At 33.2% G+C, this 15663-nt stretch overlaps 1 protein-coding gene and 7 non-coding genes across 10 annotated transcripts; 7 read left to right on the top strand and 1 right to left on the bottom strand.

The window, feature by feature from the left end:
- Nucleotides 1-3678: 3678 nt before the first annotated feature.
- Nucleotides 3679-3780, top strand: LOC125878112 (small nucleolar RNA Z157/R69/R10). Its single transcript, XR_007447725.1, has one exon. It is a non-coding gene; the product is annotated as a small nucleolar RNA Z157/R69/R10 (small nucleolar RNA).
- Nucleotides 3781-3893: 113 nt separating this feature from the next.
- Nucleotides 3894-3980, top strand: LOC125878117 (small nucleolar RNA R11/Z151). Its single transcript, XR_007447730.1, has one exon. It is a non-coding gene; the product is annotated as a small nucleolar RNA R11/Z151 (small nucleolar RNA).
- Nucleotides 3981-4050: 70 nt separating this feature from the next.
- LOC125878041 (small nucleolar RNA Z152/R70/R12) lies at nt 4051-4159 on the top strand. Its single transcript, XR_007447669.1, has one exon. It is a non-coding gene; the product is annotated as a small nucleolar RNA Z152/R70/R12 (small nucleolar RNA).
- Nucleotides 4160-4217: 58 nt separating this feature from the next.
- On the top strand, nt 4218-4344 carry LOC125878051 (small nucleolar RNA snoR80). The gene has a single exon (XR_007447676.1). It is a non-coding gene; the product is annotated as a small nucleolar RNA snoR80 (small nucleolar RNA).
- A 101-nt stretch (nt 4345-4445) lies between these two features.
- On the top strand, nt 4446-4546 carry LOC125878113 (small nucleolar RNA Z157/R69/R10). The gene has a single exon (XR_007447726.1). It is a non-coding gene; the product is annotated as a small nucleolar RNA Z157/R69/R10 (small nucleolar RNA).
- Nucleotides 4547-4659: 113 nt separating this feature from the next.
- Nucleotides 4660-4748, top strand: LOC125878116 (small nucleolar RNA R11/Z151). Its single transcript, XR_007447729.1, has one exon. It is a non-coding gene; the product is annotated as a small nucleolar RNA R11/Z151 (small nucleolar RNA).
- A 90-nt stretch (nt 4749-4838) lies between these two features.
- LOC125878052 (small nucleolar RNA snoR80) lies at nt 4839-4966 on the top strand. The gene has a single exon (XR_007447677.1). It is a non-coding gene; the product is annotated as a small nucleolar RNA snoR80 (small nucleolar RNA).
- Nucleotides 4967-7691: 2725 nt separating this feature from the next.
- On the bottom strand, nt 7692-14909 carry LOC125877851 (uncharacterized). Of its 3 annotated transcripts, none has more exons than XR_007447637.1 (10): nt 14394-14909; nt 13987-14034; nt 13807-13866; nt 11577-11660; nt 11321-11425; nt 10124-10237; nt 9915-10015; nt 8741-8852; nt 8288-8550; nt 7692-7984 (listed from the first exon to the last, which is right to left on the bottom strand). XR_007447637.1 is itself a non-coding variant. In XM_049559128.1 (9 exons), exons 1-9 carry the CDS (start codon nt 14871-14873, stop codon nt 8452-8454), a joined length of 1233 nt encoding a protein of 410 aa, XP_049415085.1. In that variant the 5' UTR covers nt 14874-14909; the 3' UTR covers nt 8116-8451. The 3 variants fall into 3 exon arrangements, 1 of the variants encoding a protein (XP_049415085.1); XR_007447636.1 differs by having other exon boundaries at nt 7693-7984; nt 8288-8580; XM_049559128.1 differs by lacking the exon at nt 7692-7984 and having other exon boundaries at nt 8116-8580.
- Between the last annotated feature and the right edge of the window lie 754 nt (nt 14910-15663).

The raw sequence follows: 15663 nt of genomic DNA, 5'->3' as shown, positions 1-15663 counted from the left end.
TAATTAGCGCCACGTGGCATTTTTTGATTGGTTTGGTGGTAGTTGATTAATAGAAAGAAATAGAAAGTAGAAATAGAAAATATTATATAAAATAAAGAAATATTAATTAGCGCCACGTGGCAATTTTTGATTGGAGTGGTAATAGAAAGAAATAGAAAGTAGAAATAGAAAATATTATATAAAAGAAAGAAATAATAGAAAGAAATAGAAAGTAGAAATAGAAAAAATTTTATAAAAGAAAGAAATAATAATTAGCGCCACGTGGCATTTTTTGATTGGTTTGGTGGTAGTTGATTAATAGAAAGAAATAGAAAGTAGAAATAGAAAATATTATATAAAATAAAGAAATATTAATTAGCGCCACGTGGCAATTTTTGATTGGAGTGGTAATAGAAAGAAATAGAAAGTAGAAATAGAAAATATTTTATAAAAGAAAGAAATATTAATTAGCGTCACGTGACATTTTTTGATTGGTTTGGTGGTAGTTGAGGAACCACCACTTCTAAAGTAAGAGATGTATGTATTGTATGTGGGCTGGGAATGATGGAATTTAAGGGAATGGGCTGGGAATGTTTAGAAAGCTGATGGGCTGCTGGAAAGGTCATAAGAGGAGGGCCCAAAAATGGTTTTGTCTCAAATGGGTTTAGGGGGATTTGACTAATAACTAAACGAATTAATGTAAATTAATTAACGAGCTTCTTAAATTTTAACAAAATAAAATAATCGACTTAATTATAAACTAATTAATTTTAAAAATTAACTATAATTTAAGCTAAACTAATTTTTAATAGAATATTTTTAAAATAAAATCTTTTTGAGATGATTTTCAAAAATTCGTGAAATATACCAATTATATCTATAAAACTATATGAAATATATATTATTTATAAATTATGAAAATCGACCAAAATCACTTAAGATGACTTTGCAAAGTATTTGAATTTTATAAAACTAATTATTCTAAATCGTTTGGAAATTAAAAAGCTCGTGAATTAATTCATATCGGGGAGGGTCAAAATTGGGTGTCAACACCTGTATCAGTCAGGTGAATCCACGACGGGAAATTCCAGCTGACTATATTTGAATTATGTGCACAGAGTAGTGTCGCACGTAGTTGCCCTAAATATACCCACCCTACGTTGCAGAGTAGTCTATAATCTCAACTGCTTGCAATTATTTATAATAATTAATTCATTAATCACATAGCTCGTGATACAATTCGTGATTACATTCTTTAGCTTGAGAATCATATATCTTGTGACCTATGCACTTATGAACAATCTGTGGCTGGTTGCTTTCTTTAAATTTATGCAACATGTACACCGCTAACTTCTGAGAGTTCCAACTGTAGACAAATGTAGTTGTGTGAAACATATTGCTTCATTGAAGAGTACTATAACTCTATAGGTTTAGGACTCAACATGAGAGGGTTTATAAAATAGGATAACTTTCTTTCAAGTATCATAGAATCTATAGTGACATTTATCGGAAGAACATTCGAGTTTAGGTCGTGCCTTAAGGGCAAAAGAGGTTTTAGCTTTACATACCTTAATTCGGGACTTACTATCTTACGTCGTCAAACTCCTTTGCTAAAACTTTATCTATAACATAAAATCATAAAATGATAGTATAAGAAACTAATCAAGAGTCACAACAATGCCAAAAACACAATAATGGTTCGCGAGCGACAATCTCAACAATTATCATAGATGAGTGGTGTATCACCACACCCTTCTCTTTCTCTACTTTCCAAGTAGGCTTATGACTTATTTACATGTTCAGTATTACTCCTCGTCCTTTAACCATAAAGAACCAGCCCCCTTAATCATCCACACTTAACATAAAAGTAAAACTCATGGCCTCCGATCACCATCCCACCGGTTCCTTGTTAACGATGTTAAATTCCTTTATAAGCTCATAGTTTAAGTTGGTAGAGAACTAATGCAATAAATTAAAATAATAGGAGTTCACATAACCAGCTACAACATATTCCTAGCGACTTAAGAATTTCATCAAATACTTGGTGAGCGACAAAGTTTCAAGAACTATAATAGTCGCGTTCTCTATACCTCGCCTTTCGTTTTAATGTAATCAGCTTACTTCCCCAATACAATAACATTGACCCCTCATTTGGTCAAAACAACAGCCAACACAACCTTCTACAAACTCCCTCCTCACTAAAACATCAAATACAATCGGTAAAACATGGACTCACGGCTTCCTATCACCGTCCTGTGAGTCCTACCTGCAAATTATACTTAAAGCATCCTTGGAATACTATTTATGAAGATAGAAGAGGATTCATACCTATATATCAAAGAAAAGTAGCCCTTGCCCTTCTTTATTCTCCAAGAACAATACTTTTTCCTTCAAGAAAACATTTAGCTAAGTATATCTATAGGTCTATGGAGAGGAAGACACTTGATTCTTGAAGAAACCAACTTACCTTAAGCTTTGGTGGATTGAAGATGAGAAAAACTTGAAGAATGAAGTTGAAACAAGTCCTTACACGTTCTTAAGTATATGAGAAAGTATATCCCAAACTTCTAATATAAAAACAACAAGTTTGGCTGACTTTCTCTAAAGTGCCACATGTCCGACAGTGATTGGGTAGTGCGCGCGTTTGTCGTAGAATGAACATAACTTTTTACTCTGATATTCGTTTTAACGAGCGATTTATTTTGTTGGAAACTAGACTCAAATACCTTCAATTGGATAGGTAGTAGGCCCTTTAACTCGTTATATATTAGGAGATATGCTCGTTCAAAGTCAGATGAGAAATGAGATCATTTGTAGTATTCCTCCACAATGAACCTTTAAGCTTTAATCTTTTCTTTAATGATCTCTTTGACCTAAAACTTTTGTTTAACCCTTCAAATGACTAAACATAAGGGTTACATGGTATGCTTAACCATTTGCAATGATATACCTCCCCCGATATCACATCTATGCATTGGTGTTTACGAGTCGCAAATGTATTTTAAGTTACGGGGTATTACAAATAAGTCTGTATTTGTATAATTATAAGTGTTTATGACGAAAATATATGTATTTGTATTTGTATATACACTTTTCTCTAGCTAATTGTATACCGAAAATGACTAATTGTATATCGAATTAGATGACAAAAAAAAGGGATGTTTGCTGCGAATTACAATTAAAATAAACTATGGCTATAACATTTAATTTGTATTAATAATTTGTTATTTCATACAATTTTTCCTTTTTTTTATTAAATAAATTATTTTGTAACTTCAAGTTCCAATATTAACCACATTTCAATTATAAAATTGAAAACTGGATATTTGTTAAGTTTCATATTAGGCCCAAAACCTGAATAATAGGCCCGCCCAGTGGTGTGAATCTAATTGACGACCCAAACTACAAACGAAGCCCATATTGCCATAGGCCCATTATGGATTGTCCCCCCAAAACCGTAGCAAAATTCGACCCAGCCCAAACAGTACACGAAACCCTAGCTGCGTCAAACACATGATCCCCACCCCAACCCCACCCCTATATATACATCTCATCTCTGCTAGATTCATCATCGGCTTCTTCTGGTTATTGGTAATGTTTGGTTCTTCTTCTTCTTCCTATTAGCTAAGATTCATTACGGATTCACTTCCTTTAAATTTTTCAGTTTGTTTTTCTTTTTTTCTGTATTCAATTCTTATTATGTGTGTGATGAGGAAGCAATTTTGTGGACTAGAGTTTCTGATCTGGGGATTAGACCCCCCATTTGGTTGAAGACAAACCCTTGGCTGTCTGAGCACACCTTTTTCTTCTTCATCTTCCTATTTTCTCTTTAAATTTTTATTTTTTGAATGATTTTCTCATGCTTTTGCTGAAATTTCAACGATTTGAAGTTGTTTTTGGAAACACCTGTATTTTGGCTTATGATGATAAATTTAAATATCTTAGCGGATTTCAGTGAGATTTAATTATCAATGATCTGATTGTTACACACACTGAAGCCTTTCAAAAACAATTAGTTTGCTCAAAAATTGATTTTGTGATTTTTTTCTTATTTATTGTTTGATAGAAAAGTATGCTGTGATGAGATTAAGCACCATAGGGTGTATAGGGCAGTGGAAGAAGGTTTAAAAGCCTTCTCCGTGAGCTTATTAATTAACGACTTCTCCTTCCACTGAGCATCAATTCTTCTATCTGTTTTTCTCTAATTGGATTGCTTTGGTTAATTAATGCGTCTATTTACCAATTCTGGGGGATTTTCAGTTCCTCTCGGTGTAATGGCTCAGACGCAATATTGCAAGTGGTTATATCCTGATTGATGGACTTGTATATCTGTGCCATATTATCCTGGAAACGCCACTTAAATTTTTTGTTTTAATCAATTTAATTTGTATATGTTTGGGTCACGATCGCTAATGTTAAGATTAATCAACATAATCTATCATTCTGTTGAATGCAATTTTCTTTTAAAAAGTGTGATGAGGAAGCAAATTTGTGGACTAGAGTTTCTGATCTGGGGATTTAGACCCCCATTGGTTGAAGACAAACCCTTGGCTGTCTGAGCACACCTTTTTCTCTTTACATTCAAATTTGTAGTGTTTTGAATTATTTTTGTTATAATTTCAATAATTTTGAAAAAACTTGGTCATTTATATTGTGTTATGATAGTTGAAATATATACTATGGCTTATGATGATAATTCTAATTATCTTAGCGGATTTCAGTGAGATTTAATTATCAATGATCTGATTTTGTTACACACACTGAGGCCCTTCAATTTTTTTACATAAAATTCATTAGCAAACATGTTTGGATTTTGTTTAATTGGAAAAAGATGATATAATAATAATAATGCGTCTATTACCAATTCTGGGGGATAGTTAGTTCCTCTTGGCATAATGGCTCAGACGCAATATTGTGAGTGGTTATATCCTGATTGATGGACTTGTTATACTAGTGCCATATTATCCTGGAAACGCCACTTATATTTCTCAAATCAAGTTTTTGATGAACATATAACGCAATATATTTATTCCTTCTGATACGAATAATGGAGCTATAGAAAATGACAAATTTTAATTTGAATTTGAAATCATGTTATTTTTAACAAAGAACAATATGGACATTTACACTTGGGAGGGTTCATGGTACTAAATTTTACCAGTATCAAGAACTTGACTTTCACAAGTGAATCTTTTTTTATGGCATGTTGACAACAACTGAAAAGTAATAGAAATATGTACTCGTATGATAATGTAGGCTTAAGCAGCTATTCTAGGATTTTGTAGAGTTCGGAATCAAAAGGGCAACAATTTTTTTTAAAAAGGCAACTCAATTAATTATAAAATCAAAAGGACAATAATTTTTAACGCAGTGTAAATTAGATTTTCTAAAATGAGGCTCAAATTCCAATGGGCCTTACAAGGCTTCAACCAATAAGCCTTACAAGGCTCAACTGCTAATGAGTTATTTAAAAAAAAAAATCTTATTTTATTTTCTTGTTTGTTAAAGGTCTAATAATAATACATAGTTGTTGATATGATGCATAAAGATAGTTTAGACCTTATTGCTAGCCATTACTTTGTGGCTTTTCAAACAAACTAAACTCAATAGTTTAGACCTTATTTACTACTTGGTTGATATTTATTTTTCTTCAACTTTTTTTATGTGAAATTATAATTTGATTTATTCACTATCAGAATGATAAAATTCAGTCTTCTCTAGTCATACTTTATTTTGGTGAAAATGCCCTAGTTTAAAACATGAGAAAAATTATACTTCATATCAAGGTAAAAAAAATATATATATATACTCTTTAAATAATTTATAGAATATCTTATTTATATTAAATTATATGTTAATGATTTACATCTTATTCGAGGATGATATGTCACAAAATCAAAATGATGGTGAAGTTGGACCCTCACAACAATATGAATGTTGTTATAATCGACAAATTTTCAATTTTGACATTTATAAAATATTAATAGAATTCAGTAATAAATATAATTTTGCAGGAGATCAACAACCCTCGAAGAACAACAAGGCCACACGTACCCACCACCTGTGGAACCGGTAGACATAAACAACAACCGCATCAAGAAAGACGATAATCTCTAGAAGTGTTGTCTTTTATATTTTTTATCATATCCCTTATATGTTCTATCATTTTTTTACAAATTATATATAAAATTGAAGTTTTGAACTCCAACATATATGCATGGTTCATGTTTACTATAAATATTAAAATGTTGTGTTTTTTTTTACCTTGATATGAAGTATAATTTTTCTCATGTTTTCAACATATTCATCAATAGGGCATTTCCACCAAAATATAGTATGACTAGAGACAGTGGCGGATCCAGGATTTCAAGGTTGTGGGTGCTCCCTTAGCTATAGTGGCGGATCGAAAATTTCGACTTAGGAGTGTCAAAATATAAAGAAGTAAAATCGTGTAGAAGTTAAGGAGTGTCAATATATATATATATATATATATATATATATATATTATTTTTAATTGTTTTTACCTAACTACACGTACAGTATAATCTTCCGACAAAAAATTGTCGGTCGACACCCCTCGAGTATATATGGCTCCGTTATTGCTTAGCTATCAATCACTAATATAAGTGCACAAATTTAACAATTGTTATAAAAAAGGACAATCATATTTAAGCACGATAATAAAAAAAAAATTAAAGAAGAAAAATTACAATAAAAATTATCTTGGATAAAAAAAAAATGCTAGAAAAGGCCACTAGCGAAAGAGAAAAATTAATAATTTGCATGGGAGAAAAAAATAAAATGAAGTCCAATTAGAATCAATAAGTAAGAGAAGAGCTAATTTTTAAACTAAAAATAATGTCTTTGGAGGGAATCGAACCTCTGGCAAGAAATAAAAAGAAAGAAAGACCTCGAGCACCCACAATAAACCACCACGCCAATTAAGTCATTGTTCCTATGGGTGCTCTCTAATAAAATATATACAATTCTTTTTTCTTTCTATATAAATATATATAATTCGATACGAGATTAATGGGTGCTTGAGCACCCATATAGGACCATGTAGGTCCGCCCCTGACTAGAGAAGACTGAATTTTATTATTCTGCAAGTGAATAAGTCAAATTATAATTTCACATAAAAAAAGGTTGAAGAAAAAAAAATATCAACTAAGTAGTAAATAAGGTCTAAACTATTGGGTTTAGTTCGTTTGAAAAGCCACAAAATAATGGCTAGCAATAAGGTCTAAACTATCTTTATGCATCATATCAACAACTATGTATTATTATTATTATTAAACTTTTAACAAACAAGAAAATAAATGATTTTTTTTTAAAATAACCACCCTGCAAGGCTCATTGGCGGCTGAGCCTTGTAAGGCTCAATGGAATTTGAGACTCGTTTTAGAAAACCTGATTTACACGGCGTTAAAAATTATTTCCCTTTTGGTTTCATAATTAATTGAGTTGCCCTTTTGAAATTTTTGAAAAAAATTGTTGCCTTTTAGTTCCGGACTCGAATTTTGTGATTTCAAATTTAAAAATTGAACAGTTAAATAAGCTTAAGTGATTTCAACTTAACTTAGTGCAAAGCATCTACTACTCCCAGAACAATATATTTCACATTTTTGATGATTTGCCTCGACATGTCAGAGTACAACTACATGTGGATAATATGGGATTTCATTCTCAAAGTTAGGAATGCTTGTAAATGTTAGCAGCTCCCTGTGTACACCTTTTTTTTTGTTTTAGAAGGATGAATAAAAAGCGCCAAAAAATTATATACTATAACAAAATGCTGGTACTGGAAAACTGTCATTATAGCTATCTGTTGGTAAAACTTGCAACCGTGCAAAATCTCAAATCTGTGAAATGGATGAGTAACTGGAAACTACAAGGGAAACCTGGTATTGAAGATGTTGACTCAGAGTTAAGCCTTCCTCACCTTCTTCACTTTGATCTTGATCACCAGTCACATGATCCCTCAAACCAAAGTTGTTCCTCCCACCTTCAAACATTTGAATCCGTTTTTGAGCATCAGTTAGGATTAGATATCTCCCATATCACCCAAGAAAAGCACGAATAACTATGAGGCCTAAAAGATTGTGGCTTTACAATGGACATACAAAATCAATCAAATCAAGAATGTGTACAACAGGAAATATGTAAAGAAGTGGTGCTCTACTAACACAGAGATGGTATAGTGACCGAGAGAAGTTGGAGTGAGATAAAATGAGTTGGGGCAAATTTTTGTACTATCTATATTCAAGTCACTGTTCAAGAATTTAAAGAATCTTTCAATCTGGCTTACCATCCTCTCCCCAGGGAATTTTGCAAAAACAATGATTCCCCATTTCCGACAGCAGTAGGACAGATCAGAGTTGAATGCATGACCTCAGCTTCTAAACGTAACAAACTTGTATGACTTCTCTAAAATACATGAAAGAAAAGGCATTTGAATCTGAGCCAATGATGTTATTTCTTAATTGATGTATAAATGCCAGATATTATTGCCACCCCTGCGACTGCAACTCCGAGTGTTGACAATATTCTTGTGACAGAGATGGCAGGTTTCTGTGAAGGAATTGTGAGTAGTTCATTAACCTGTGGCAGCGGATTATAAACAAAAAATCATCAATAAATAGGTAAGAGGTTCTAATTCAACATGTGAGACTAAATATGCAGATAGGTACTGCTCCAAATGCTTTGCAATGTACAGGAGAAAGCATTAGTTCTATCTACATTTGCAACAACTTTTATTCACCTCAATGGGTTGTTTCCAGTTCTTCTTGATTCCTGGAAGGTGACCCTTCCCAACGACTGCTACAACAGAGTTGTGTTCACCGGCAACTCTTAGTAATGTTGATGACATGAACCTGTAGAAGGACAGATTGAGGCAGATTTCTAACATTTGTAATACAGTATTTAGAATATCATCAAAAGTCAAAATAAGTGTCAGGTTCATTGTAATCCTTCAAAGATTCTGACTTAAATGCCAGGAAGACCAAAATTACCATAAATCTCCTGTATTTGACTAGGGAAATAGTACCATTTGAAGCAAATGAACAGTAGACTGAGAGCTTATTTGCAATTACAAAAGCTCACAGTTAAATACTAGTAAATTGATGCGATGAAAAACTGATAAGCTGGTAAACACATCATGACATATTTCATTTAATACTGGACCGTCTCACCCCAGAACCTACTCCTTGATAGTGGTGCATGGAATCCATCATTATGTGATAAAAATTTGATACAAGAAGTCTGTCTTTTCCACTTGGCAAATTATTGACTTGACACTGCTTACACTTAACGGCAACATAGGAAGGATTTCCTATTTTTATTGAATCAGCGTGTTAATTCAATCGACTAACTCAGCATACTTTCTCACGCTAATTTCTACTCTACCTTCCCGGGGTGTTTCTTGCCCCCAAAATGGAAATTCTTCCTAAGCCTGAGGAAGTACTATAAAATGCTTGTGAACAAATGATATGATATGGAATAACTGACAACTATACCTACACATTGAGATCAAGAACTGCTTGAGAAAGTTCTCCTAGTTCTCCTCATCAATTTTTTTTTAAAAAGCACCACTGCAAAATATGGAGAATACTCTGATACCTGTTGCACTTGTTGAGTACCAAATATTAAGGTATCCTTTTACTCCTATTCACACTTCCTTTTCCCATCGACCTTTGCAGAGCAACTAACGCCAATCTGATATAACACTCTTCAGGAATTAATGACAAGTGTCTGGTTTTAGATATAAGCCAGTTAAATAAACCAAGTATTGCATGAAACTAAGGCAGGCAGCATAACAAATTTTGACCGTACAGACAAAAGGAGATAGAGTGGGGAAGAGAGGTAGGGCCAGAAGAGAATTTTAATCACAAGCACAGTGGGATCACTGGGATGTATGTAAGTTAATAGACACTTACAGATCTCGCTCATGAACTAGGGTAGTCCAAAGAGTGGGGAAGCGCTTGCTCATTTCCTGAATTACAAGAGTCAACATATCGACATCATCCATTTCCTTCAGCTGCTCAACAGCAGAAGTTCAATACCATGTAAGTAACATCCGATATTTTTCACAAATACAATATGCAGAGACGGGCAACCCCAAAGAGTATTATCCAAGGATCCCTACCATCTTGTTGAGATCTTCCGTCTTTGGTAAAAATAATGCTTGGAATAACAAGGAGGACAAGAATTTTGTTTTGTGCCAAAGCGGCATTGTTGCCCATGTTCTTCGCAATGTTATCTGTTCAAAAGATTGGTAACATTTGAAAGGTTAACAACAACATTCCCAGTGAAATCCCACAAGTGGGGTTTGAAAGATACATGTCAAAGGCATGAATAAATATTTTTAACAAAATGTTTATTTGCTTAAATTCCTTATAATTATGTATATACAAACGTTTTCTTGTAATTGTAATTTTTCCTTCTAGTAATTATAATTTAGTACACTTAGTACGAATATACATCGTGTTTCTAAAACTAAAAATATAACCTAGTAAAAAGGGGAATATTATTCATGCTAATAATGGTGTAGGATTCCATAGTATAAAGGGTGCAAGCAGTTGATTTTAAAATACAATGAGCATGTCTATAATCGAGTCGTATTATAGGGTTGAAAAAAATATCAAAGCATGTTTTTTTTTTTTCTGTTTATCTTTCTTTTTGGTCAATGTTGAATTTGATTTATTATGCGGAAGCAATTGATAGATAAGAAATTACATCGAAAATGCTTCCAAAATATGTTTAGAATATAATTACAAAGACAAGTAATTTTACAAGTCTTGATTGAAGAAAATGTTTAGACTCCACAAATAGTAAGTATGGTAAAGAAGCAATATATAAGAAACAATAACGAACATATCTTGCAGTCTTTGGAAAAGCCAAATTATTGAGTTGGATAGCACGCATTATAAAACTTAACATAAACTAGAATTTGGGACACAAATGATTTGTTGGAGAAAGCAGTTAGGAGAGATCCTGGTAGTAATTAAGGTGTTGGGGATTTATTCATGGAAGAGATTATGCACCTTTTGCAGTTAATCAGTCTAGTACAAAAACAAAATATTATATGAAACTAATTTAATTGTTTTCCAATTGAATTATCCACGGCAAGAGACCAGGTGACATAATGGAGCAATTCAGACTTTATTTTAGTTCTGATATTCACTAAAAATAAAAATTAAAACATCATTTTTATCATGATCACTATGTATATGTTATAAGTTTTAATATAAAATCATTCATCCATCAGAGAATGCTATACATAGAACAAACCAGAAATTTAACTCAACATCTTAAAATGCTTGAATTATCCAAAGCATCTTACTTGCACAGGACGGTCACCAAGTATCACCTTTCCCCCATACTTCATTGCTTCTTCATAGGCCACACGAAACTCACCTCCAGGTACAACCTCAAGCTGGTTAGCAACCTAAAACATGAAGGAAATCCAACTAACAATCCATATGCCACCAAAAAGGGGAACCAAGAGACGGGGGAACAAGAGATGAAAGGCACTATTAGTTTAGGAAGTAAAGTAGAATTTCAAAACTATGTATAATACATGTAGAGGCTAATGATACCTTAGTAATTAACCAGCTATAGAGTATCTCAAATGGATTTTGATTTTTCTTCCACATATCCATCATATCCCCCATAGTTGGTACCTGGCACAATTAGGATGGGAACATTAGAAGTTAAATCCAAAGAGGTGAAAGATGAAGACCAGCAATATCATCTCAGACTGCACAGTGATTTGGGGAAACAAGGTTAAATTAGGAGGTATGGCTGATCTCATTGTATCCTTGATGCCTAAAGGTATGGCAGCAGCACCCATCCTAAGCTTTCTATTCTCCTGATCCTATATAAGGGACTATCTGATTTAAAGGGGATTCATATTTTGCAATTCCAGGAAAAGAGTCGCACCACATAAGAATTTGAAAAAAGAAACTGTCCTCTACTTCAGTCCCCAGACGATAAAATTCCTTTCATTGTCTACTGGCATTTACACAAATCAGTTTTAGCTTTATTAAATCATAGTATATACTACCGACCGGACCTCTTAGTTCTTCTATGCAGTATTTCTATCACTTTATTTACCGAAACCATGGAAATTGATCCTTTATATGAGTCGATCCCATCCATAAACCTTTGCACATCCCCAACAATAAAATGAGTTTTACAAGAGAGCTCACCCTAAAGTTTTCTATTTTGCCACATATCAATTCTGTTTCCATACACCTATCCTATAGGAACATGACACTGACTTTAAACAAATATTAGGATCCTATTTCGCATGTACCACTCTTCTCCATAACATTCTTCCTTCGTATATCTCCATCATCACTACCACTTGAACAGACGAACTTGTGGTTGGCTTTTATATTACTGATCCAAGTTCCCCTTTATTCTTATCGTGGGGTATAACCAACTTAGTCCAAAAATAAATTGGACATATTGAACTTGAGTTATGTCACTTCTTTAACTCTTAAACAGTATAAGAGTATCTTTATTATTTTAATAAATCAAGTTCATCTACTTAATAAAACACCAAAATTGTATCAAAGGTACTACATATAATCTTGTGACAAATATACTAGGTGATTTTTCCCCATCTATCTAAGCATTGGTGGGTAGAGTTACCCAATACCTATGTAGGTGGGAGGTAGTGGGCACCAGGTGGAATAGTCGAGGTGTGTGAACCTTGGCCCAAACACCACTGTTATATATCAAAATGTATTGCATACAACTGATTATTTCAACCATAATTATCAAATCAATACACAACAGCATCCTCTCTTTACACCCGAAAAAAAATACATGCAACAAATAATCTGTGAAAAGTACATAAATAGCTTTCTCCTTGCTACTTTCAGGCAATCCCAAGCTGGTTGTCTTGTCATCATTCTCAGCATCACCCAAGCCATAACAAACAAAGGTGGTGCAAGACTCCAGACTGTGTTGTATACTTGCAATGAAATAACAAACACTGAGTATCCTCCCTGTTTGGCTGTTCCTATAGAAACAACACCAACTGACCATAGCTCTCCTCCTCTTTCTTAAACTATCATCATTAATATTTCACTATGGGCACCAAGTAAAGAAAGCTATTCTTTTCGGTGCTTCATTATTCCATACTTTCTTCAAAACCTCCCTCCTATCCTCAGTACCTATTAGGAGTAACTCCTTAAACTACAAACTTACCATAAATGACTTTTCCCCTCTTCCCCTCCATGCCATCCTATTTTTGACTTCCATCATTTATAGGCCACTTGTACAATGTGTGATGAAATTCCTCATCACCTCCCATTCCCAGTATTTGAAGCGTCACCAGACAATGCTTTGACTCAAATAAGAGGTTTAACTAGAAATTCTATGGTACACAGAAAGGTTTAACCGAGAAGAACTCAGTTTCCTATTTTTGAATTTTGGACCTTGATTAACTTTCTAACAGATTTTTTCTTTTCATCTAAAAATAAAAAGGATTCCCAATTATGACTAAACAGTAGTTCTTGAAGCACCAGAGCACAATAAAGATAGACAACCAAAGCACGTTCCTTGCAATGAGAAAGCAAAAAATTGGACTGAATGATAGAGAGAAGACAAAAAGTACCCAAAGCGCATTACCAGTCTGTGTTAAACTGAAAACTAGTAAAATTTCAAGAAGAAAAACAAATAACATAGAAAACTTCTCTATATGGTACAAGAAAACTGAGAATATAGAAATTCTATGTTTTGCTCTGTCCAAGAGCAACTCTTTCATAAAGTTATCTGGAGAAGGATAAAGATATATGTCAGAGATGAAAGTCCAACCTTTGAATTATGAGGTATAAGTACAGCCACACGACCTGAGCATATCTCCAAGAAAACAGCCTATCATCAATAATCCAGAATCAACAAAAAACTCGAGCATGGAACTTGGTAGCGTAAGAGAGGAGGTAATAGGTAGATAAAGTAGTCTGCTACCAATAAATACAAAGTCAGAAGAAGCACCTGGGGTTTCAAGAAATTGATCACCGCTTGGACTTCTTGGCAGGATTCCTGGGATCATGCATGGAAAACTTAAAGTGATTATACAACCCTCTATATAACTCATTCTGTTCTTTTAAGTTTTCTTTTTCCTAAGTGAAGATAACTCTTTATGTTCTATAAAAACTCTTCCTTTAATATGATTTGATTGATAAAACAAAATTGCCTTAAATCATCACGACTCACGATAATAGGATGCAAGCTAATAATTGATTTATATTAATTTCATTTCTAACTTCTGGGAATTTGCACAAAAAAAAAGAAGAAGAAGTCAAATTCACAGAAATATTCCAAGCCTCAATATAGTTTTCTCTTACAAATTCTATATCCATCATACATAAAACATACGGAAGAAAAACTCGAAAATTTACCGCAGAAACGTGAGCTGTCCCAATAACATATACATCGCATATACCTCCCTCAGCAGAAGATTCACAGGTGAGTGTAATTACATTCCTCGAAAGTTCCTCCGGTAAAACTTTCCTTTCGTACGATTGACTCTGATTTTCTTCATTCACCTCATCAGGCTCTCGCTCTTCCACTACACTCTCATTAGAACCTTCTGAATTAGAACTAGCACCTCCACCATGAACCCGAACAAATTCCTCGAATCCGGGCGCCTCATGCCGATCCCAATCCATTTCCGCCGGCGTTAAGCGGTCGGGTACGGCGGAGAGACTTTTGAGGTTTGAGGTAATTGAGAATGAATCGTGGCGGAGGTTTACGACGGAGAATGGGACGGCGAGAAATTTCGCGGTTGAAAACCGAAGGCGGGAATCGCCGATGAATGAGTGGAATCGTTTTGAGTCGGACGAGTTGAGAAAGGTGAGTGTTCGAGTTAATCGATTCATTGAGCTTTTTTGGTTGTGCAAAAATGAAACCTGGTTCTGTTTGGATGCTAGTAAGACTCCGGTTTGTATTTATATGTCATTATTTTAGAGTATATAATCTCTTAAGAAATTAAGTAAATTTGTTCATATATCCTTATTAAATATTTTATTAAAATTAAGTTTACAATTAATGAACATGAATTAATTTACTTTGATTAACTAATTTGATCAGTGAAAATAAATTAATTACTTAATTTTTCTATATTGACAAATTTATACTTTTAAAGCTAATAATTTTCAAAGGGTAAAATCAAAAGAATTGTATATTATTTATGCATTGATTTTGTAAAGTGAGAAACATTAAAGACCATCTATTTTTAGTAAAGACGACATATAAATTGAAACGAAGAGAGTAACTTATAAGTCAAAAGTTAAAAATCATGAGTAGAAGATATATTATTTTTTACTTTTGACTTATTTTTAAACTTTTTGGCCAAAAAGTGAGTATTTAAAAACACATTTTAATCTTTCCAAACATCTCCAAAATTTAAAAAGTACTTAAAAGTCAAAAACACATAAAAATAAGCTAATTCAAATGGACACAAAACCTTACTTGAGATTTTATTGTGCTTACTTGTACAATTGAGATTTGTTATTGTATAACTTACCTAAATCCCATAGTATAAGACCCTAAATTACATTATATCCCTACTCTTTTCTATTTTACAAAAATCCCTTAAAAATCAGACATTCGGATACATTAGTTTCCTCCGAATACATTATATATGATACATCATAAACTTGTTTGTTG

Source organism: Solanum stenotomum, chromosome 9, assembly GCF_019186545.1.
Source record: "Solanum stenotomum isolate F172 chromosome 9, ASM1918654v1, whole genome shotgun sequence".
Lineage (NCBI taxonomy): Eukaryota > Viridiplantae > Streptophyta > Magnoliopsida > Solanales > Solanaceae > Solanum > Solanum stenotomum.
The sequence above is the reverse complement of the archived record's forward strand: the minus strand, read 5'-3'. Positions and strand labels throughout refer to the sequence as shown.

Coding starts and splice junctions, on each gene's coding strand:
- LOC125877851 (XM_049559128.1), bottom strand. CDS start 14,873: ATGAATCGATTAACTCGAACACTCACCTTTCTCAACTCGTCCGACTCA. Junction 11,661..13,806: donor TTATACCTCATAATTCAAAG/GTTGGACTTTCA, acceptor TAATTGTGCCAG/GTACCAACTATGGGGGATAT. Junction 11,426..11,576: donor ATAGCTGGTTAATTACTAAG/GTATCATTAGCC, acceptor TTCATGTTTTAG/GTTGCTAACCAGCTTGAGGT.